This window comes from Dermacentor variabilis, chromosome 6, assembly GCF_050947875.1.
Source record: "Dermacentor variabilis isolate Ectoservices chromosome 6, ASM5094787v1, whole genome shotgun sequence".
In the NCBI taxonomy this organism is placed as follows: Eukaryota; Metazoa; Arthropoda; class Arachnida; order Ixodida; family Ixodidae; genus Dermacentor; species Dermacentor variabilis.
Genome location: NC_134573.1, coordinates 88317658 through 88342730, shown reverse-complemented (window position 1 = coordinate 88342730; position 25073 = coordinate 88317658). Strand labels below are relative to the sequence as shown.

Below are 25073 nucleotides of genomic sequence, written 5' to 3'. Positions count from 1 at the left end.
ATCTTGCACCGTTAAGCCATTTCTCACTAAGGAAAGCGTCCATGAGTTCGCAGGTGAACACACATTTGGACAAGGATTATCAAGGATTACGACGAGCTCCAACTGCTCCGAGCTTTTCGTCGATTCCGGTCCGCTTCAAACGAGCCCTTTACAGTAGCGCTGCTCATCAGGCTTTGGTGACAACGGCCATGCAGAGCGAGCGACGGTCCTGGAGAGGGGGCGCGCTAATGGATCATTTAGCGGAGGAGGTTAGCCTAGAGTGCGTTTAATCCGCCCAGTACTTATTCACAGTGCCCGCCCTCTCTCCCAGAAACCTTTCCGCCTTCAATTCTTCCCTCCCGCATTCAGCGGAGTTCAAACTAGAATGAGTGTTTGTGCTTCTTCACTGTTGAGTAGTTTCTTTTTCCTTTTTTTTAACCTTCATTTGTGGAGTGTTTCGCACAGTCGCATTCGATGCGCGGGCACGTTTCACGTCTTTGGAACGAATCCCCGCCTCAAACACCGTTTCACTCTCTCCTTCTCGTCCGCATCCTTTTCGTGGGTGTTCAGACGGGAACTTGGAGACTCGTCAGCAACGCTTGCGATAAAGCATTTTCACAAACTCGCGATAGCGGGGACCGGCATTCTAACGAAACGTTTGTCTTGGCATGCGATCTAGCACTCGTCCCCACTTGTATATGTTTGTTTTTCGCTCCGGGAGGCGCTTTCGATCTTCTGCATTCGCATAAGCCTTTCTATTTCGCTATTCATCCATCGCGTCTTTGTTAATTAAGCAATGAACTGACGTGTATTTGTGTATCTGAAAGGCAAGGCTAAGAGCAGACTGATCGCATGAATAGACAAAAATGCATTACGTGCATGATTTAAGCGCGTTCAAAATTGTTTTACACACGGGCATTATGTTTTATCCAAGCGCAATTCTTTTGTTATCCCATGTGAAGCAACGCAGATTTGTGAGATGCACCAGCAATAAATGGGATATGCAGTGGAATGCTGCTTTGAAATATTCGGAAATTCGTGCTGCTGTTCAATGCCACTTACGTTGTTCGTTGCTCTGTACGTGTTCATGTTCACGTGCTGTACTTCTGTGATTGCTTCTCACCAACGACAAGGCTTTTTCTGTGGCTCCATGGGTCAGCGAAAACATTTGGCCCATATTCCGACATTACCGGGCGGAATAGCAAGTGTCCACCAATCGTGGCATTTAATACATTAGCGAAAATAGTTGGTCCAGTCATAAAAATCTCTTACGAACAAAGCATTCAGCGAATTCGGCCCCTGGAGAGTTGCCTCGACTTCTTTGTGTGCACGTTTACATGCATATACCAGATAATACGACACGATAATCGCGTTTTGTACGCTAAGAGCGAAAGAAGTCGAAACGCCTACGAAAACGTTACTGCGCAAATTACACGTAAAAGTTTGTGCTACACGTAGTTGAACATATCGTTTCACGCACAAAAGTGCTTACAAAAAGAAATCTGGCATGTTTAGCTCTCTTTTGGCGCCGCCATTCTCAAGCTAGTCGCAAATGTCCTTTAAACAAAAATTTGAGTAAGCTGATTTTTACGTTCAAACTTATGGGTTCGAGATATTTCTTCGAAAAGTAAGGCACGCACCTACACTGACTGAACATTAACACGTCCGTCAGTTGTATTTGCATATTGATGTTGATGTGAAACCGTGCACTTCGCTTTAGGGTTGTAAGACGTAACACCTTTCTGTAACTAAGTCGTTGAATGCTTTGTTTTAACATCATGCACTGATCACTCCCATGCTTAAAGTCACAGATATGAAGTTTTAATATACGTTGGCTGCTCATTGAAAAACAATTATCCTTACTTATTTTGTAATGTGTACATGTTTCCACAAAACATACACTAAAATAAGCCGTAGATTAGGGGACTCCGTCGTCAATGATCACTTGCTATAGAAAACTATATAACATAAAAAGTGATAAGCAATCGACCAGCTAAAACCAAAGTATACTTTTGCATTAGCCAAAAGAATGTGTTCGAAAAAACACACGAATTAGACATGCTCCATTTGCTCAGAATATGCTCCGGAACACGGCAGTGAAACATTCACAGCTTATTCAACACTGCGATGCAATTTTAGCTTACAGTGTTTATCAGGGAATAACGGCTGTTTTTAACTACTGCGTGAAATCTTACTCTGTTGTCCAGAAATAGGCGCTGCTTTTATGAGCCCTTATTCCTTACACATTGGAACGGCCGACATCGTCAATTATAAAGCACGGTCCAGATGAAACCATAACATTTGTGTGACTGTTCATCATGCGAACATGACAGACTTGTTGTTCCCACCGCCTTGGGACAATTACACCACAGGTCTGTCACAGAAGGGACAATTTCTGAACGTGGTGGCGTGCGTCTGCTACGTATCAACCCATGAAAGCGTTGCTGCGTTTCTCAAGCTTACCCAGCATATGTTTCCGCTCGTGACTGAGAGAGACCTAGACAAATAAAAAAAAAGGCATGGAGGTGAACCAGATTGTACCTGGTTTACTACCCTACAGTTGGGGAGAGGGAAGCGGGCATAAGAAGAACCAAATAAAGGAAGAAGTAAAAGGATTTCGATTTGAGAATGATTGAGCGATTAACGCTTGATCGCGAGCGACGTTGTGAGAACTTTCCTCCTCGCCTTTTCATCTTTTATTCCACTTTCCCCCTTCAAGTGCAGAGTAGCCAGCGGGCTTTAGCTAGATTAATCTTCACGTCCTTCCCTTCTCACTTTTCTCTTCTTTTCTCAGCCGTCATTTCAGCTAAATGGACTAAAGGCGTTTGGGAGACAGGTCGCACAGCTGGCGTGTGCTGAACGAGAGGCTATGATGTGTTTGCGAGCTTGAATATTTGCACGATTTGTAATGTCAAAAGTGTAAAAAGTTTAGATTGCTTCACACTCACTACAGCAGCCTGCTTTTCTCGGAGCCCTTTTTTTTAGTTATATGTTAAAAACCCCTCTTCACGAAAGCTAGAGCTCATAGAAATGCATGGCCCGATTTCTCGGCAGGTGCCCGGTACAGGTCCGTCTTCTCGAGCCCGAGAACGGCCCGGGCCCGCGTCTGCGTGAAGACGTTCGGCCCAGGCCCACGCCGGCATGACCGGACCTGGCTTTGGCTCGTCGAATGCGCTCTATGTGCGCATGATATAAACCCGTCATTATTTAGGTGCCATAGCAGAATATGTTATAACAAAACGGCAGTGGCATTGTAACAACTTTTTTCCTGAGAGCAACTTTACAGCTATCGTGAAAAAGCCTAAAAATGCGAAGGTCCTGTTGAAGTTTCTGGCAAGGCATTTGCGTACACTTCGTTGAACAAATATTGGGTTCAGTGAGCATAGGTAAAGCTGTTTTGGATCGATAAATAGTACTTGCATAAAGAAAATTTTAAATTTGTATGATTTACCTGTTCATCAAGCACCTGAAATTTCAAACACGGGAATTCTTACTTTGGCAATAAAATCATAAAGGAGGAAATCATTTTGTACTTCATTATCAAGCTATCACAATATAATCAGGACGTTACAGCCAAAAGCATATTGTTCTTTTTGATTTCAAATTAAAAGCAGCAAGCTTTATCAAGATGACCCACAGTTACACGCACGGAAGCTGCCACACTACCTTGCCGCGCTTACGACGAAGCACTTCCCTTTATGGCCCACGAAGAACATTCCTGACGCAGTTAAGTGGAAATCATTGATGTGCACCGCGGTTAGCAATAAACAATCTACAATGTTTTTCAAAGCTGTAAAATAGCGCAATAGCAATAACATAACCGTATCGAAAGCGGCAGAAGTTCAAACGAATCAAGAACGGCTTTTAATATAAGTTTCTTTTTTTACTTTCGAGGAACGGAAGTTTTCTTTTTTTTTAGAAACAGAAGACGAAGAAATGTATTCCTTTTTGTATATGCAACTCTAAGGTATTTCATAGCAGGTTTTACGACTTGTCGTTTTAGCTTCGTACTGAATGCCTTGGTTCTACAGGCTTAACGTCTGCGTGTGTTCTAAAAGCTGGCCTAAGCCCATCAGTAAACCGGCCCGGGCCCGGCCCTGGCCCACGGCTTCAAATCCGAGGGCATCAGGTACAGACCCACCAAAACCGTGTTACCTGGTGCGGCGCAGTGCCCTCGCTTTCGAGTAGTCCCGGGACCATGCAATGCTTTGAGTGTGCTCGACGCTCCCTGTGTTGTTCTTGTTTTTTGGATTTTGTATTTTATGATATGGCACATGACCAGTTTCATGTTTTATTGCGCTGTACAGACATTTCGTTCTACAACACATTTGTGTTGCGTGTAACGTGTTCAAGCTCTGCACTTTCATTACTTCTCACGGTATAGATTTTTGTTTGTCACACGCGATGAGATGCGAATTGCACATCACTTTTCCCAGTATACCAATGACGCCTTCTCTTACGTTGAAGACTGGGGAAGAAATTGAGCCGTTTCTGGCTGGAGGCATCTTATAGTCAATCAGACTGTCATCTATTAGTTCCCGCACATTGAATGACGCCAAAGCGCACTTTCGCTCGCAGGCCTGGGCGACAGCTGGGGATCGTGTCCTCCGGTCATCTCCAGTCGTGAGGGGGCCATAAAAGAGCTGGGATCGCATTTGCTTCAGGTCTGTACTAGCGCACTTCTTTACGTGGGAGAATCGCGTGAGTAGAACAAAAAGGTGACCCCTTCCCCTCCCCCCTCCCCCGCTTTGTAACTTTGCAAATTTTACCTATATCAGTAACAATTCGAAAAATCAATCAATCACTCAATCAAAAAGTAGTACATTATTATATAATTAGGTAAAGGTAATACAGATATATATGAACCGATAGCCTAAATAGCTAGTCACTGGTCCAATATACAAATGATTAGCGAGCTTTTACACACTGTTACTGGTAATAAATACAGATAATTGCTATGCATAACTACTTATTAGTAACCAGCTATATTCTGCGACATAAACAACCATCTGCATTAACAACAAAACACCCACAAGAAGAAAGGAAAAAAAGGGGCGGAGGAGGAGACGAACTATGGGTAGTAGACAAAATGAAAAGTACATCAGGAAGAGCTCAAAACAATCCTTGGTTGGAGAGGAAGTAGCACTTACATACACACCGCAGGCCTTTGTAAATGGAGTAATGGTGGTGAAGTAAGCTGCGTATGTTTTGCCCCACGATTCACAACAATAGCTAATGTGGCAGTGAAATAGGCTAAAATGCAAAGATCGTAGCAAAGTCACTTCGAAGTATTGTAGTGCACGTATCAAAGTGTAACGGTTATTACTAGCCATTACCAGCCACTAGATAAAACATTCAAGTTAAGCATGTCCGGAACATTCTTGAGCAGTGACATTCGGCTTCTGAGAGACATGTTTTTTGCCGCAATTGAACACACACAAAAGGAAGACACATAAAGACAACACGGGCCGTCTTTGTGTGTCTTCTTTTTGTGTGTGTTAAATTGTGGCAAAAAACATGTCTTTTACCAAGCACCAACTAGTCGAACAAGCAGTTCTGTTGCAACATAATTTGGCTTCTGCGCACAGCCGTATTGTTTTTGTTATATTTAACAAGAACTGCGTCCCTGGCCAACGTTGCTGGGGCATAATATAGTTCTGTTTCTGTCATCCTCTTGGGCTTCAAAAACCTGAATCGTAGGGGCTATTATTATAGGGGCATTTACACCTCTGTGAAGCTTTGAGGTCGAGGCGTGAAATGCGCAATTTTCAAGAAAGGCGAGCACGCGAGCGATCACGGAGGAAGAAAACAAATGCATTCTGTTTGAAAATTTGGTGGAACATTGTGAGAGCTTTGGACACTCTTACTGAAACCTAATAGAACAGCTTTCCAAGGAGCCCAATATTTCTTACTCTAATTGAAACGAACACTTTGTTCTAGTTGTACGACATTCATCAGAATGATAAAAATACGAACTTAAGAAATGTATAAGTACACGCGGGATAATATACTATTTCGAAAAAAGCCAGGATAGATGTAGACGTCTAAGTGTGCTTCATTCACATGCTGACTCGATTGTTCTGGTATCTGTGATGCTGCCGCAGCAGACCCTTGATGGCTTCGTGTTCGTGGTGGCACCCGATGGCAAGATCATGTACATCTCAGAGACGGCATCGGTGCACCTTGGTCTCTCGCAGGTGAGCACGCTTCCCAGGCGATAACCACTTTTTTTAGTAACGCTATCACATATTTTGCAAGTGATGAAACATTCCCACTGTAACGTTTCGTTGCGCAACACAGTAAAGTCATTTATTTTCTATGGTATTTAGCATTGTTACATAGTCTACCATAAATGTCATGTTTATTGAAATAATTAATTTTATATAAATGCTGAACAAACCTAACGTAGGCAAAACCTTGCTCGCGGGTAACTTCGTTGGGTCATAAATATTATTGATTTTGACCATGTAAATATGCTTCGACATCACGCATAAACAGAGAAAAGCAGACCGCCTATTGTCTCTTGAAAGGGCCACCACGCCCCCATGCTTGGAAATGAGAGAAAAGAAGAACGAAGTTAGCAAAGAAAAATAACATACCAGGGGAATACACGTACCACATCACGTCATAGAGTTCGAGCACCGGTGACAAGAGTAGAGTACTGTAGTTGAGCAAAATCCTAGCACAGCATTGTGAGACTCACGCCACGCCTTGCGTAAATAGGAATTCATGAAGCACAATTCAAGAAAGACCCAAGTTGCTGGAACTTGCTCAGTACCACAAAGCGACTAATGCCGAACGTTGGCCGTTCTAAAACCAAGTGCTCAAGCATTTGTTGCTGTGCACCCAAGCCAGGCACGAAGGGCTCAACGCACATCCCTTCCGGTGAAGGCGATGTGCTACACAAAACCTCAAAAGCTTACGTAAGGCAGCAGAAGAGCAGGAGAGTACACTCACGGAAAAAAAAACGGGAAAATAAGCAGACGTTCTTTTATAGGCATGGATGGACACAGTTCCAAGAAGATATGCAGTTGGTTTCCGCACAACAAATGAGAGCATGTATAAGAAGTCTCCGAATTGCGCAACATGAATACTTGTGCAAGTTTGCGATGCAATCGACTGCTAAAGCGCCACGTAAACAGCTAAAAAAATAACAAAGCACAATCTTGCAGAGTGAAAACATTACGCCAAGCGCAGCTCGTACACTAACGTCCAACCGTTCAATGGCAAAGAACAGGGTGCCTTTGGGGCCACGGTTCATCCAGCGCCATTAAGAAAGCTTATGCACAAGAAATAGCTTTATTCCTTTTAAGGGCCATTCATTGTTCGTGCAGGTGGAACTGACGGGCAACAGCATCTACGAGTACATCCACCCGGCCGACCACGACGAAATGACCGCCGTGCTCACGTTACAAAGTGCACTGCCGCACCCGCACAGCGCCCAGGGTACGGTCTACGAGTATACGTCCCGCCACCAGTGCGCGAAAACATATGCTATATTTAAAAGCATAATCTTAAAGCTTAACTGTCGGAACTCTTTGTAATATGCTTCTGAGCAAGCTCGTGTAAGCTACCCACAGTCAACAAACCAATATGGCGACACCCAGGGAGCCTCTCGTTGGATATTTTGTACTATGCACTGCCTCTTTACATGGCACATGCTCATTCTACCGCCTTGCATGTTTCGCGGTGCAAACAGCCCTGTGGGTGAATGCTAGAGTAGAGGACTGAAACAAGGTAGCAAAGCGCAGCGCTAAGCATTCATATCGCGGCCAATGCTTCAGCCTTCGGCCGAAACTATCACGCTTTATCTGGCCTTTAGATCCTGTTCGATGAGGTGGCACGCGAAAGTCAATTTTGTCCCGGACTATTACAAGGGCGCATTTTCGAAACTGTTAATAGGAACCCTAACGTATTCGGTAGCACATTTGTAGCACAATGGATACTGTAGAGCTACATTTGTAGGATACAGATGGAGATTAGACAGGACATGCCACCTGCAAATATGGAGGAGCCGTATCCAGCATACGCGGTTGTTCGAAGTAAACGAAATAAGAACTGACCGGATATAACGCGCGGTTGGAATAGACTTGAGCAAAGCTTGCATTGGTGTCTGCCAAGAACGCTGTTCGTGTTTAGCGACCATTAGCACATATCGAGTACAGGACTATGTTCGACTCAGGTTCACTCAGGTCAACTATGTTCGACGCGGATCCCGCGCATGACGGTCATGTCGCTGTGTGTGTTTCCATGTCATCGCTTGCGCATTGCAGTGTAATAAGAATGGCTGCAACGATCAGCCGCGTGCCAAAAAGTGCTACATCAACGCGCTCTTGTTTAATTTTCTCTCTCGCTGCCAATTCACCCTCAAATGCACCGCAAACACCCACGTGCAGAGCTGGAAGTGGACCGTTCCTTCTTCGTGCGCATGAAGTGCGTGCTAGCCAAGCGCAACGCGGGTCTCACGGCGGGCGGCTACAAGGTGATCCACTGCAGCGGCTACGTCAAGGTGCGCCACTACTCCATGGACGCGGCGCCCTACGACGGATGCTACCAGAACCTCGGCCTCGTCGCCGTCGGACACTCCCTGCCGCCGTCCGCCATCACCGAGATCAAGATGTACGCCAATATGTTCATGTTCCGCGCGTCGCTCGACCTCAAGCTCATCTTCCTCGACGCAAGGTCTGGCTCTATTCTTCTCGCCGTACCGCAGCCGCGCTGCTAAAAGACGCATGCGTTGCCAGGTTCCGCTCGTCACTGCACTGTCAATCGCGAGTGAAAGGACCCAGAGCTATACTCGCGGACAACTTTCTGTGACAATAGAGGGAGAGCTACAGGGGCAGGTCTCCTGCGCAAAGTAGCCCAGCAGAGTTGTGAGAGTTGTGAGAGTGTTCTCAGTTTCTGAACTACTGAACTAGCGTAACTGCCACAAGCAGTGGTTTTGCATTTGCCTAAACGCAGATGAGAAAAGGAGAACAAATTGGTTAAACTGAACAACCAGTGTCGTATTTCGTCTTCTTTCTTTATTGCTGTTGTAAGCAAAATGTTTGTTTTCTTTTCTCCAGCCTATAGAAACACGAAGGAGAACGTAGCAGTTTCTTTTTTCGTTTCTTCTTTTCACGAGCAGTTTTTTGCAGTTTTTTGCAAGTTCTTCGTCCGTAGCTTTTCAATTATTCCCGCGGAAAGTTGTCCTCAGACGTGATCAACCTCTCGCCCACGCCTAATCCCGATTGGTTCTTTTAATCCCAGATAAATTGCTAGCGCACATATTTAATCGGAAGAGTATGCGAAAGTTATACGTGTTTCCCACCAGAAGCCAATTTCACTTCTTTCTTTCGCTTGCATAATCAGTGGTCAAGGAAGTGCTCGGATGCTTTCTTTCCTTTGTTACTCGTGAGCCACCGTGATAGAGTCCACAACACAGAATCAACAGAACAAGTACGTTCATTTTTCATGCGTTCTGATATTTTTTGTGGGTAGGTAAAAAAATTATTGTCACCTTGCGTCCGTACAGAACGCGTAAATCAGCACGTAAATCTAGTTTAAAAGAATTATGCGAATATTGGAATGCGAATTGCTATTCCGTTCTTATTCAATTCGAGAATTAACTTTTCGGAATCGTCGAAAAGTTATTTCTGTTGGAATATCAGGAATCACAAAATGTGTTAGAGTCTCTAGGAGAGAGTTCTGTACAAGTCAGGGCTGGAGGAAGAGGAATGAACTTCATTTGTGCACAGCAGATTTGAGACCTAGGCCTCTACCTAAATGACGGCCTCGAGCCCTTGGGCCCTGGCGGCATCTTCGGCCTGCTGGATTGCCTTGAGTTGGTCTTCCGGTACTGTTCGAACTAATTTTCTGCGCAAGCCCAGTGGTCCTTCGTGCAGAGACACCAGTTCTTGAGCGAATGCACGGGTCAGATAAATTCTGTTGAACAATTTTCAGTCATTCAATCAGAATGCCCATCTTTCAGGCAGCCTATACGGGGTGTCCCAGCTGTCGTTATCCAAGCTCTTCAACGGAAAAAAGGGAGAAAAAAACACGGTGCAAGATACAATGTTAAGACCTACGGTGTTCGTTTGTGAGAAGACTGATGACCGAACATCATAGGTCTTATAATTGTACCTTGCATTGTGTTTTCTCATTCTTCTTTTTTTTTTTCGTTGAACCGCTTGGCTAACGTTAGCTGTGACACACAGTATAAAGGTATTGTCTTGATGGAGGTAAAACAACTTCTTTTTTAACCTTATTGCCAAATTTACGGCTTTTAAAAACAATGTTGCATTGCCATCGTATCACATTTCTGTCAGTCAACCGGCTGAACACTGTGCGCGTTTGATTACATGCTGTTCCCTTTATTTCATTACTGTCATCGTCTTGTTGCAGCAGACAACAAAAGGTTGTTGTTTCTCATTTAGACCCCCCACTTAGCCGGTCATGTACTTCGGGGCGGCATTACGTGCATATACCAAACAATTTAAATAAACCATATTTTATTAACCAAAAGAATTCCACACGAGCTATGTATTTTACTTTGTTTTGAAATCAATAATATCCTGTATTTAATTCGATATTTGAAGGCTATTTTTTAGCATTCGCGCTTTAGGAAAACTCACAATTTGAACGATCCTGATCTGTAAGTGCTCAAAGAAACGTATATAGTTGGACACTGATCCACTTTTGGGGAGATTTTGCAATTGTCAAAGCAAAGTTCAGCAGTTTGAAGTCTGCGCTGCATGCAACTTCTCGCTTTTGTCCCACCATACAGTATATAACCCGCCGTGGTTGCTCAGTGGCTATGGTGTTAAGCTGCTGAGCACAAGGTCGCGGGATCGAATCCCGGCCACGGCGGCAGCATTTCGATGGGGGCGAAATGCGAGAACACCCGTGTACTTTGATTTAGGTGCACGTTAAAGAACCCCAGGTGGTCGAAATTTCCGGAGTCCTCCACTACGGCGTGCCTCATAATCAGAAAGTGGTTTTGGCCCGTAAAACCCCATAATTCAATACAGTATATATATATATATATATATATATATATATATATATATATATATATATATATATATATACACAAACACTCGGGAAAGGAAAACAGAGGGACTGTATTTTTGTTAAGACCATATAAAGCAAGCAGGCAATGACGCCAAGGAAAGCCTACAGGTAATGAGCTGTAATTGAAAAGAAAAGGCAGAAAGAAAAGGGGAAATGGAAGTAGACGAACCCGCAACCATCGCATAACGCGTGCGACGCACTAACAATTGTGTTACTGCGACAGCCTTCAAGCCATCCACTAATTTGCGTATTTATGTGTACTAGATCTAGCCCTGCGAGCGTTAGCCAGCGCCACTCAGAGCCATGGCGGGCGAATGTGGAACACCCTATTTTGCCCGATAGAGTCACGTCACACTCGAACTCAGGACAGCAGGAATGTGTCTAATAAAGCCTCGTATGCAACCTGATGGCATCAATGCTGCCAGATTCGAGACCCTAGCTATGAATGAACGAGGAGAAAGCAAACAGAGAGGCTCGATTTTCGTTAATTACGACCATATAAAGCACGTAGGCAATGAAGCCAAGGAAAGCACACGGGTAATTAGCTGTGGTTGGAATTGAAATGTTAAAAACAATGGCGATATCGCAAATTAAAGTAGCCGAAAAGATAACCTGTCGCCGGAAGTATATGAAGAGAGAGAAAAAGAAATTAAGAGATGAAAAGCAGAGGGGTAAACCTAACTAACCATCTGATTGGGTACTTGGGTACTGTGGTACTAGTTGATGGGAAAGGGATAAAACAGATAAGGAGAAAACAAAACAGAAGATAAGAAGAGAATATGTCCTCTAGGGCTCTGGATAGCTGTAGCTACAGTAGCAGCAAAATCAAACAAAACAAACGTAGCGGCAGGGTAGAGCTGAGGAACCACACTTGAATATTAATCTAGAACGCACAGACGTAATACACTATATCACGGCAAATATTTTGTCTAATAGATGCTGCCCGTGCTTTTTTTTTCTTAGTGTCAGCTCTTAAGTATACCATGCTGTATTAGTTTCCATCGATAGCATTATATACTGACGTCTTAACATATCCTCCCATGTACGACAGAGTGGCACCATTGACGGGTTACGAGCCTCAAGACCTCATCGAAAAGACACTCTACCACTACATACACGGCTTCGACTGTCTGCACATACGTTACTCGCACCACACACGTAAGAAAAAAGTTCCTTTTATTGACAGTGTATAACAATTGCTACTGGTAATGAATACGACTTCGTCGGCAGCAGAGAACGACATACCTTAATGCGTACAGCCAGCGCTACCACTTGTAGAGCTTGCCACTAAGGTGTGGATGACTGTAATGAAATTAAGAAAGGAAGAAAAGAACAAATAAGAGTGCTAAATAAATAAAGTAAATATTAACAAAAATGAGCAAACAGTTTTGCTCCAAAGGTAAACCAGTAGTGTATTTTTTCACACAAGTGACCTACATTACTAGTGAAGATTCTAACGGTGATTATTTCAGTTGCATGCTCTATGTTCTGCTGTTCAGCTGTTCCTTAATTTAGCAGTAGCATCTGTGGCGCTGACATGTTTATGTTGGCTTTTATAGTATGTGCTCAATACATACCGCGCTAGCACGTCTTACCTGTGTGTAGAGAACCTGAAACTGCTTGTGCATGGGTGCGAGTGAGCCAGTGTGGACGCCTTTTTTCATTGATTGATTGATTGATTGATTGATTGATTGATTGATTGATTGATTGATTGATTGATTGACCTTAATGTGGGAAAGCAACACCGGGTCTGTTAGAGATGCGGTAGTGCATCGCCCCAGATTAATTGTGACAACTCCGTGGCGATGGCCAATCATGCAGCACGCGAGCGTATGAAAAGTTCCGTCAATGCAGGCTATTACAGCGAAGTTGTTTAGCTGCAGCACCCGTATGCATCCCCCGCATACGTTCCCAGAGGGGGTAGCCTGGGCGGTTTGCGTCACATTCGTGGACAGGCATGCGCGCGCAGTCGACCATTTGGGGCAGGGGGGCAAAAAGCGTGGCGATGGCGCCTCTGCACGTGGCTTGCGCTTCTGTGGTTATAACGTCCCGCGGTTGGAGGTGGCAGTGATGCTGTAATGAAGAAGCGTAGGGGAGAGGGGGAAAGAGTGTGGCGATAGTGCTGCAGCAATGGAGACGGATAGGGGGAGAGGGGAAAAGAATGTGGCGACGGCGCCTGCGCACGTGGACTGCACTCTGTGGTTATGACGTCACGCGAGGCGGAGGTGCCGGCGCGGCTGCAGCAGCGGTTGCGGCAGATGTACACGAGGTGCAGTGACTGCGGTGGCGCTTGTGTCGGTGTAGTGTGGTGTCGTATGCGAAAAAAATGTATGATTTCATAATTTATGCAGCCCATGTGTGCAGTCTAAACAGCTTCGCTGGTAATCTGTCTGCGTATGAATGTTGTGGCCTCGCAAATCTTCTTTCATGGCGCTTTTCCTGCCGTGTCAATTTTAGCGACTATCGACACCGGGTACCTCGTTTCTTAAGATATAGAGAAGGAGTTACATGCAGTTGCGTACCTCTTGCTAGCAAAATAACCGCCTTGGTATATTTTTCTGCATTAATTACTAGCTCGTTGGAGCAGGTCCAGTCATATATCTTCTTTCATAAATGATTTTTTGTTTGAATAAACTGGTCACTATCTTCGTGTGCAAAAAATACACTCGTATCATCAGCAAAAACGATAAGTTTGGCTGAACAATCTATGTTTACAATATCATTCATGTATATATACTGATATATATACATGTATATATACATTGCCCTTAGGGACACGTCGAAAATTTGTTCTCCTGCAAAAGCTCTTAGTCTATTATCGCACTTGTCGCGACTTTGCAACATACTAATTCTGAATTCTTAAACAGAAAAGGGACGCCAAAGCCTCACAAATTCTGATGTCGTGTATGGTCGGCCCACGGCATATAAAATACGTTGGCGTGTCACCGTATCTTACAGAGAAAGCAACGCTATGCACACGGAACTCCTAACGAAGTTGTGCATTAAAAAAACTCCAGCGGCTGCATACAGTGTGGTAGTAATATTCGCATTGAAAACAAAGATTCACAGGCTAACATAAGTTTGTACAAAACGTGCTATTCACTTTCTCGTACGAAGCCCACAAAGTTCAGCTTGTAGTAGCGGATGGTGTGAAACTGAAAATGGATGTTCAAACTTTTCATAAAAGTACTTTTAAGAAGGCTTTAAGCGTTTTTCTTCAGGCGGGAATAATAACAACAATAAGAAACAATAATAGCTAGGTTAAGAAAAGTTAGTGACATGTACTATACAGGCGAGGAGGCACGAGCAATGCTAAAATGAAAACACAAAATAGAAGATATAGGCCAGACAAACGCCTGTCTAAACAACTGCAGTTTAATCATCGGATTAACAAATGCAACACTACAGTGCATGCGCCAACCGAACAACTCGGCAACCGAAAGCCTACCACACACCAGCAGGGTGATTGCAGTAGTTTATCTAAAAACACCAACTTGTTATCTCTGAGTGGATTGAGAAATTCGGTACGCGCGAATCATTCTGCAGTTTTTTTTTTACGTGAAAGGCTTCACAAATTTTTCTCCGACGGTTGGCTCCTTCCTTTGACAGAATCGGCACGCGCGTGAAATTCGGTTATCAACTGCACTTCATCATCATCATCATCATCATCCTGGTTACGCCCACTGCAGGGCAAAGGCCTCTCCCATACTTCTCCAACTACCCCGGTCATGTACTAATTGTGGCCATGTTGTCCCTGCAAACTTCTTAATGTCATCCGCCCACCTAACATTCTGCCGCCCTCTGCTACGCTTCCCTTCCCTTGGAATTCATTGCGTAACTCTTAATGACCATCGGTTATCTTCCCTCCTCATTACGTGTCCTGCCCATGCCCCCCATTTCTTTTTCTTGATTTCAACAAAGATATCATTAACTCGCGTTTGTTCCCTCACCCAATCTGCTCTTTTCTTATACCTTAAAATTACACCTATCATTCTTCTTTCCATAGCTCGTTGCGTCGTCCTCAATTTAAGTAGAACCCTTTTCGTAAGCCTCCAGGTTTCTGCCCCGTACGTGAGCACTGGTAAGACACAGCTGTTATAAACTTTTCTCTTGAGGTATAATGGCAACCTGCTGTTCATGACCTGAGAATGCCTGCCAAACGCACCCCTGCCCATTCTTATTCTTCTGATTATTTCAGTCTCATGGTCCGGATCCGCAGTCACGACCTGTCCTAAGTAGATGTATTCCCTTACCACTTCCAGTGCCTCACTACCTATCGTAAACTGTTGTTATCTTCCGAGACTGTAAAACATTACTCTAGTTTTCTGCAGGTTAATTTTTAGACCCACCCTTCGGCTTTGCTCTCCAGGTCAGTGAGCATGCATTGCAGTTGGTCCCCTGAGTTACTAAGCAAGGCAATATCATCAGCAAATCGCAAGTTACTAAGGTATTCTCCATTAACTCTTATCCCCAATTCTTCCCAATCCAGGTCTCTGAATACCTCCTGTAAACACGGTGTGAATAGCATTGGAGAGATAGTATCACCCTGCCTCACGCCTTTCTTTATTGGGAATTTGCTGCTTTCTTTATGGAGGACTACGGTGGCTGTGGAGCCCCTATAGATATCTTTCAGTATTTTTACATACGGCTCGTCTACACCCTGATTCCGCAATGCCTCCATGACTGCTGAGGTATCGACTGAATCAAATGCTTTCACGTAATCAATGAAACCTATATATAAAGATTGGTTATATTCCGCACATTTTTCTGTCACCTGATTGATAGTGTGAATATGGTCTATTATTAAGTAGCCTTTACGGAATCCTGTCTGGTCCTTTGGTTGACGGAAGTCTAAGGAGTTCCTGATTCTATTTGCAATTACCTTAGCAAATACTTTGTAGGCAACGGACAGTAAGCTGATCGGTCTATAATTTTTCAAGTCTTTGGCGTCCCCTTTCTTATGGATCAGGATTATGTTAGCGTTCTTCCAAGATTCCGGTACGCTCGAGGTTATGAGGCATTGCGTATACAGGGTGGCCAGTTTCTCTAGAACAATCTGACCACCATCCTTCAACAATTCTGCTGTTACCTGATCCTCCCCAGCTGCCTTCCCCCTTTGCATAGCTCCTAAGGCTTTCTTTACTTCTTCTGGCGTTACCTGTGGGATTTCGAATTCCTCTAGGCTATTCTCTCTTCCACTATCGTCGTGGGTGCCACTGGTACTGTATAAATCTCTATAGAACTCCTCAGCCACTTGAACTATCTCATCCATATTAGTAATGATGTTGCCGGCTTTGTCTCTTAACGCATGCATCTGATTCTTGCCAATTCCTAATTTCTTCTTCACTGCTTTTAGGCTTCCTCCGTTCCTGAGAGCATGTTAAATTCTATCCATATTATACTTCCTTATGTCAGCTGTCTTACGCTTGTTGATTAACTTCGAAAGTTCTGCCAGTTCTATTCTAGCTGTAGGCTTAGAGGCTTTCACACATTGGCGTTTCTTGATCAGATCTTTCGTCTCCTGCGATAGCTTACTGGTGTCCTGCCAAACGGAGTTACCACTGACTTCTATTGCACACTCCTTAATGATGCACTGCACTTGCTGCAATACAATAGAAAGTTTACACCTGTACCCGTCAGAAGCAGATTACTGTGCTCAACCAGCATCTAATTCATGCCTGTCCGGTTGGCGTAGACACTGGCACAAAATATTAAAATCAAATGTTTGACATCCACTGCACAGTTCTTCCAATGCGATAGTTCCCTCCTTGACACAGATACTCTTGGCACGTTTGTCTTTTCGTGCAAGACGTCTGCAAAGGCTTCCTCGAGCGGTGTAGCTTTACGTTGCTTTACGCTGTGCTTTACGTTGTGCGGTGTACTATGTAAATATGACATGGCTTCTAACTTATTGGCCCCCGTTTTGGTCTCGGCGCATTCTACTTCCTCCGTGCACTTTCCTGTTCGTATATAGTGAACCCACTCACGCAGCAAATAACCTGTAAAAGGATACACCATAGCTCAAAATCCATCGATTGAGAGGTAAAAACCAGTGAGGGAGCCCACATAAAACAAAAATGAAGGCGACGGGACGAGGCTGTAACTAACAACTGAAGCCTGTCATGATGGTTGTCACCTGGCTCCCGGACGGCGTGTGTACAATTTCACATTTTCACTTTTCGAGTAGTGTACCAACTGGTTCAACATTGACCCCGTTGCTTCGAAATACACCGAGTTTCTTATGCGACTAATATTGCTTCGTGGACACCATGAACAGATTAATGCTCATAGGCGTCTGACGTGGCAGCCACTGTAACCATCAATTGATCTCAAACGCAGTGCTTCTCAAGGGCCAGGTCACCACCAAGTATTACCGTTTCCTCTCTAAAGAGGGCGGCTGGGTATGGATGCAGAGCTACGCAACCATTGTGCATAACAGCCGCTCATCAAGGCCTCACTGCATCGTCAGCGTCAACTACGTCCTCAGGTATGTTCGCCACTTCTTCGCTGGGTTTTAATTGTAGCAGCCTCATCCCTGTTTGGGAATGCTTTTTGTGTGCTCGCGTCTCAAATCTCTACTGCTGTAGACAGCGAACATAGTTAATGTGAAGAGCTAAAGATAAATGAGAAATGATTCATTAAAAAATCCTGCTGCTCAGATAACTTCTAATAATAACGGCAGCTCAAAATGACGCCAAAAGCGATGATGAACGCAAATGAGTTCACATATGGAGAGAGGAGGGCCCACAACTGTTGTCAGCATAAGTGATGTTGTTATGGCTGTGGTGTATCGCTTCAAGAAAACCACATCGCCAATGGCTTAAATGAAGTTAAATCCATCGCATCCATGTGGTGCAGTAGCAATAACATCAGTCTATCACAACGGTTTTCTTTCGTACTGCTTGCTCCTTTCGCTAGTATCTTGATGAATAGGGGCAGTTGTTTTCAAAAGGCAACAAGTGGAATTCCGTAATGGTCCGTCTAGAACTACCTTGTTCATTTTGCTTATCATGTTTCATAGCCAACACACCATTCATACTGACAGATAGCGCATAAAGCAAGGGACAAAAAAGAAACAGGAAAGACGCTCGTGTTGTGCGTGTGTCTGTCTTGTCCCTTATTTTGGGCGCTATTCTTCGTCAGTATGGAATATCAACTCACCCATCATTCAGTACTTCGAATTCGCACTATTCATCGTGTATATTGCGTGTCGCCAACACATTACACGGAAGTTAGACATTTTCTTTATAATTTTTATGGTTATGCCGTTTTTTAAAGAAAAACTCAGATCCCACTTACAGTGGGAATCGAACTTCTTGAGAGAATTTTGCAAGTAGCTGGCCATGGCATCGACCCTGAGGCTGCGCGCGTCGAGCTGCTCTTAGACTCTCTCGATGACTTCGAGCAGGCCCTCATTGTGGAGCTCAAACATACTGAGGGTCAGAGAGAATGTAGGCTTGCCTAGCTGCTCGATTATTGCGAACACACGTTCCCCTTCCTCTGCTACTAGTAGTGCCTCAGAAGTGCACCATCCTCGAGCTGCTCAAGTAAACCTCCGAGGAGTACAATGTCCGAGTTGACGCATTTTTCGACGAAGCTGCGGACTTCCAAGAGCTTCTTTGTGGGCGTCAGGAGTAGGGTTGGCATGCACGGGGTGGGAAAGTTGCCTTTGAATCGCTGCTCGTGAGGAGACAACCACCTTCCGGTGTTCCGCAGCCGGCCCAGCCTTATCTCCTTACGCGCGCAAGGTGGCTCAACACAGGTTGTATGCGAGAATCAAAGGCGAGAGTTGAATGACGGAGCTCGAATGACGGCGTTGCCGCGACCACGCCGACAGCGCGAACATGAGCACATATTAAGCAGCTGAAGTCGGTAGGCACCGCCAGCCCCACCAGCGTAGAAGGCTAGATGGATAGATAGACACACTCAAAACGCCTCAAGTTCGCAAAAAAGTCCAATTCTGTGTTGCGAATTAATTCGCGGAAAAGAAGATTGTCTTCAGCTTGTCAGAAATACAAATTTTAAGTTACACATGAGAAACGGGATGCGTTTTATTCGCACACAACATGACCGGTATCTCCGAGACATGCAGGAGGCTAACGACCTTCCCTTCTGCTTTCCCAGCACCACCGAGTTATCCTCTCACATTCAGCAAACAAGACGACATCCACTTAACGTTGCTTCTACTATACTTCTGACATCAAACGAGTTCCGGCATCCTGAGCCATTTCGAACACTTTACAAGAATTCCTGCACTTTATAGCTCGAGTTTCATGCTAAATTTATTGCTACTTCGTTGTTATGATCATAGAAGCCGCATATGTGAAGCAAAATGCCAACTAATTCAAAATTAAGACAGAAACACTTTCAGCTTTAAGCGCAGCTCTCGGTCGAAGATCTACTTCTACAATCGATGTATCGAAGTTCACCTACCTAATATAGGATAAAGATTGATGAATCGGGACATGATTTTTAAGGTAGTTAATGACATTATTCCTTGCGTGCAGATAAAAGCTCGTGTAAGGGTTAATGTGTCGCGCAATGCAGCAAAAAATAGCATTGCATATTTCCCTGATTAAGTAGCGGCTCAACAAAGTGATGTTGAGCTGCATAGAGTAGAAAGTTTGGCATATTAAGCCTTAGTTGTGGCGCTGAAGTTATACCAACAATTAATTAAATTGTTGAAATTATGGGCTTTTACGTGCCGAAACTACAATCTGATTATGAGGCACACCGTAGTGGCACACTCTAGAGATTTTGACCACATGGGAGTCTTTAACGTGCACCTAAATCTCAGTCCACGGCTATTTTCGCATTTCGCCTCCGTCTATATGCGGCCGCCGTGGCGCGGATTCGATCCAGCCACCTGGCGCTTAGCACCCCAACACCATAGCCACTAAACAACCACAGCGGGAGCCAACGATGAGAATAAGCCAACGGTTCAAGACTTTCCATATCGCTACGTCCACAGCTGCAAAACTCGCGACTCTCCGCGGTGCGTTTCCTGTGATAAATACAGAGAGTCCTGGAAAATGGACAGTCTTCTGCGATTCAACGCCGGCCTTTCAACGTGTACAGTCGTTTCTCCGGCACGGAATTGATGATCAGCTGATATGCAAAATATTAGAACTCATCCATCACTTAAGAGGAAAATGCCATCTTATCTCTTTTCAATGGACTCCAGGTCGCTGCGGTATCATTGGAAATGATGGCGCAGATAAGGTAGCTCGGACGTCAATCCAAGAAGACCACTGTGTTCCCATTCAGTTTTCAAGGACCGACGCTGCGAGACAGCTTCACATTCTAGCACGCACACTGTCGTTATCTGAGTCGAATACCCAATACAAAGCGCAACAGCCTGCACAGACGTGCAGTCCGTGCAACCCTTCGCCGCAACTCTGAACTAAGGTCGGACTTCACCGACGCGAAGCGTCTCTTCTGCGCCGGTTGTGGCTGGGAATAGCCGTCACAAAACCTTATTCAGCAATAATTGGAATGGCTGAGGGTCCTGCATGTGATGTTTGTGGATGCGAGGAGAACATTGACCACTTATTGTGCCGCTGTCCTCAATTCGAAGCACAAAGACAATCCATGTCCAACGCATTCAGGAAACTAAATGACCATCCTCTGAGGGAACAGACAATACCCGAACACATTCCTACCGATCATCGCTCAGAAAGCAGTAACAGCACTTTTGTGCTTTCTGAGAACGTGTGCTTTGTTCGAGCGCCTTTGACTCTGTAGTCATGTCTGTTCACGTCCCTATACCCCTCTCTCTCCCTTCTTTCTCTTCCCCTTCTCCGTTCTCCTAGCGTAGGCTAGCCAAACGGACTCTTGTGTGGTTAACGTCCCTGCCTTCCTTATATCCATATCCCTCCCCCCTCTCTCTCTCCCTCTCTCTCTCACTCTTTACCTTACGAGTGACGCCCTTAAATAGTTACAGTGCGTCCGCGTAATGGCGCATTCTGAATACCTTACCAAACAAAACACAGAGCGTTCCTTTGTGATGGTATATTGAAGAAATGGAGAACAATAAATTGAATTATGAATTTTCACGTGCCAAAACTCATTATGAGGTCGGCCATAGTGCACGGATTAATTTCGAGCCCCTGGGATTCCTTAACGCCTACTTAAATCAAAGTGCACTAGCGCTCTTGCATTCCGCCCTAATTGGATTGAACCCAGGATCTCGAGCTCAGCAGCGGAACTCCATAGCCACTAAGCTTCCGCGGCGTATGAGTGTAGAATAGTCCGAGTTAACGGTGACTTTTTGTTTTCCTCTATGCAGTGAGCCTCAAGCGCAGGATATTCAACTACAGATACATCAGACCAGGACAAAACCATCACCCTGCACCAGCTATTCCAGCACTGAGGTCGTTCCAACATCAGTGCCGCCATCTACTAGCAAACCTGTGCCAAATAAAGTAAAATCCTCCAAGGGAAAATGTAGGAGGTCGCCCTACTACTGCAACGTCGCTACAGCTGAGGCCTGCTCAAACGGCGGTAGCACTTCAGGTCCCGGCAGTCAGACCTGCTACGAAGCGGCAGCAGCTGCACCCTATGGTGGCGAGTTCTTGTCAGCCTACGTGCTTCCGTTTGCCGAAGACCGCTGGGTAGCTCCGTACGGCTTGCCCCAAGCTGACGCCACCACTGGCTGCTGTTCTCAGCCGACAAGGTCCGCATCAGCAACGACTTCCGGCTACGCAACGATACCAGAAGAACGCTACATGACTAGAACGGACATGGACAGCTATCCTGGCTATGCAGATTGCAGTGGAACCCTCGGAGTAGACACGAGTGAAGACAATGGCTTGAATGGATCTTCGTCACGGCCGGGTTCCTTACTGCAATGCGCCGACCTTTACGCAGTCAAGGAGGGCACCCTGTCGTCGTCGTCCTGTTCTCGTAGTAGTGGATCGGCCCACGACCTGGTCGCCAGCCCCGCGAGCTCATCCCTCTTTCAGCACAGGCCTTACAGCACCCACTCCGATTCTACGCTGTCAGAATCAGATCTGGAAGGTATCCAAGCGCTGCCTCATGTTTCCCAGCCGCCGTCCTCTACGAGGAGGTCACCCTGCTCCAGCAGGAGTGCGTTCGATGGTTCTCCCGTTGCGGCGAACACGAAGTCGGGATCCGAAACGCCTGTGCCAGTGGTGCTCCCGCTAGAAGACACCGGCCACTCGGGCGGTGCCGTGGCTCTCCAGCCCACGACGAGCTACCAGAGTGCAGTGGTCGAAGGTCAACCATCGCCGAGTGGTGACCTGCTCAAGACTTCCGTCGACGCCTACGAGGCACTCGAGCCTCCCGTGGATGTATTCGCTCTGTATGGTCAGAGACTCGTGGGTGCAGACTACGACAGCGCTGCACGCTTTTTGCTGCCTTCGTGCGAACGTGGACAGGTTGCGCACATGGCCTACCGGCATGATACACCCGCGCCACCTGCAACGTCATTTGCCGGTGCTTCAAACAGACAAGCACCGGGATATGCCAGTGTCATTGTGGACGCGCAGCAGTACCACGTGTCGAATGGATTTGTGCACTAACACCTAGGCAGCGTGTACGGGTTTGTGAATGGAATGTGTGCAGAGTACTTGAAGCTACGAGGGAATTTATTTGTACACTTGTACAGGATACGTGTTTTCAGCGATGTCGGCATAGACAAAGACAGACATTTCAGCGTATATGTCAAGACTAGCGCTTGGTCCGTGATCAGGTTCACTTGAGTGCATGAGCAAGCCAGCCATGACTATAAAGTGTACCTGTTTTCGTCAAGGCTTCCTAGTGCAGTATACGCTTTGTCATTCAATGCACTAGCGAGTAAGCCTAGCTTTGACAAAATATATCTGTAAATTACTTGCTGCTTCATAATGAAGAAAGATCTGCAAAGCTTACTTTACTCGTACAAAACGATAATGTGATTTAGCCCATGCGAAGTCAGTGGTTGCATGAAGAGGACAGGGTAATTCACCATAAGACTAAAATTCGATGAGCGATGCGCATGGTTTACGAGAACTGCTACCACACTGAAGTCCATGTGCACCTGTTCGACTCCAGGTTTCGGTTAAGCAGCAGTGCACATCAAACACATTGATAACTGATGGGTATTAGGTTCATGTGTAGCGTTTGTACCATGATGGGTATTAGGTTCATGTGTAGCGTTTGTACCAGAACTTCAAGCTTTCAAGCAGATAAAGCACTCCTTGATTTTTGATATATGTCGAGTAAAAAGTAGAAGGTGGACAGCGAGAGAGAGAAAGCTTTCTATTAAAAAGCTAATTTCTGCGCCAGCGTTTGTCTGACCACGTAGATGTTACTCGGCTTGTGCAAAAGAGTGGTGAGGGAAACGCCATTGAAAAAAAAATGGAGTCAATAAAGTAAAAAGCAAACTATTAAGGGACATAATGCCCACATGTGGCATGACGTGTAAGTCAATGAGTGATAGATAAATATAAAACATTTCCTATTTCTTGCCATCAAGTCAACTCCTTCCAAAAATAAGCAAACAGTATATAAAGCCCGACGCTGCCTAAAAGAAGAAAGCATGGTACCTAACATGCTCTGCGGGAAAAATTGCTGACAAATAGTGTATTATGTGACTCTGATAAAATGCAGATTTTTTCGAGTAGATGGCGAGCGTAGTAAACGTCGCAACGAGTTTAGTGCCCAAAAATGAGTAAAATAACTTTGGCGCCTCACACTAATTGTAATCGGTTGCCCGTAAACTTGATTTTCCCAAGGGCACCATGCTCGTCATAACAGACATTGCCGTCGATACAGCATATCACGGTCTCCCTACGCTTCATGTGATCATGGAGGCATTGTTGTTCTGCTGGTATAACCCCGTCAAAGGCATTTACCATGCCACGCAAGCCACGAAACGAAATGACTGTCGTTGAAATTTGTCCCTGCCCTTTCTCATGCAGGTCCGTTTCCTACTGTTTTCTTCCCCAGGAGAAAAGATCGGGAAAAAAAGGCTTGCTTCATTTCCGGTGAATGTGCGCGCGCACGGATTTTGAGTATGAATACTTGAGTACCTGTACGTAAAGAGTCAATTCCAGCACCTGCTGTTCTAATTTAATGTGGAATACTCGGTTCACTTCAAGTGAAGTTGAAAAAGTCTTGAAATAAAGAAAACAGCTATGCCTGTGTCTAAGACACACTAACTCCTCAGGAAAATTGTGTTGTGTGTTTCCCTGTTTACTTCGTCACTTTCATCTTATTTAATGCTACAGTTTTAGTCAGCCTCCCTTTCTTTCTCCTTCTGTCAGAGAGGTAGGGCCATAAACACAACTAATGACGAGAATTTCTTTCATAGTTTGACTATTTTGCAGAAGTGCTCGAATGTGACGCTTTTGAGATAGCACGGACAGAGCCGGATACAGTGTGCGTGATCGCTCAGCGCAGAAATATATCAACAGAGGCACCGCTTGCCAAGTCTTTTGCCGGATTGTTGAACAGACAAACTGCTTAGCTCAGTAAACAAAACTTCGGGCAGTCTTCATCCCCCTACTTTACGGTGTGTCATCCCCCCTACGGTGTGTCCCTACTTTACTTCAATGCCACCAGCATTGAAGTAAAGTAGGGACACACCGCATTGCAATTCTTCACTTCCACGTAGCCAACTTCTTCAATTTTCTTTTGCTGATATTATTTTCCTTCTCAATGCTCATCACTCAATGCATGCTCTTGTCCCATGTGATTAACTTCACTTCCTTGGCCACACTCGGCTATTCCTAATGCCAACTCTTTTGCTTCTCTGTAGTTTCCTGCATTTTTTTCTGTTTCCGACTTCTGCACTGCTTGCCTTTTGTTCAACTTGTGTATCCGTGCACCTAACCAGTGGCACAAACTCTTTCTGGAGCATTGGATGAGAATGTTTACATGCCCAGTTTGACATATCAAAGGCCCAAGCTGTCTATTCCCAAGTTGCCTTTTCAGGCACATATCCAGTAGCACACGCACCGGAATTTGCACCAATGTAGTGGCCCTAATTAACGTGGAACAGGCTACATATGCACAGATATAACACACGATGCAATATC

The 25073-nt window shown here is 45.1% G+C and overlaps 1 protein-coding gene across 1 annotated transcript in view; it reads left to right on the top strand.

The window, feature by feature from the left end:
- Positions 1 to 24153, top strand: part of sim (bHLH transcription factor single-minded) — a 107925-nt gene extending 83772 nt beyond the window's left edge. The window contains exons 3-10 of the mRNA XM_075694405.1: positions 4558 to 4643; positions 6087 to 6176; positions 7314 to 7425; positions 8376 to 8661; positions 12083 to 12189; positions 17371 to 17518; positions 21320 to 23139; positions 23176 to 24153. Coding sequence (XP_075550520.1) covers positions 4558 to 4643; positions 6087 to 6176; positions 7314 to 7425; positions 8376 to 8661; positions 12083 to 12189; positions 17371 to 17518; positions 21320 to 22574 — 2084 coding nt within the window. The 3' untranslated portion in view covers positions 22575 to 23139; positions 23176 to 24153. The remainder of the gene's footprint in view (positions 1 to 4557; positions 4644 to 6086; positions 6177 to 7313; positions 7426 to 8375; positions 8662 to 12082; positions 12190 to 17370; positions 17519 to 21319; positions 23140 to 23175) is intronic.
- The last annotated feature ends 920 nt before the right edge of the window (positions 24154 to 25073 follow it).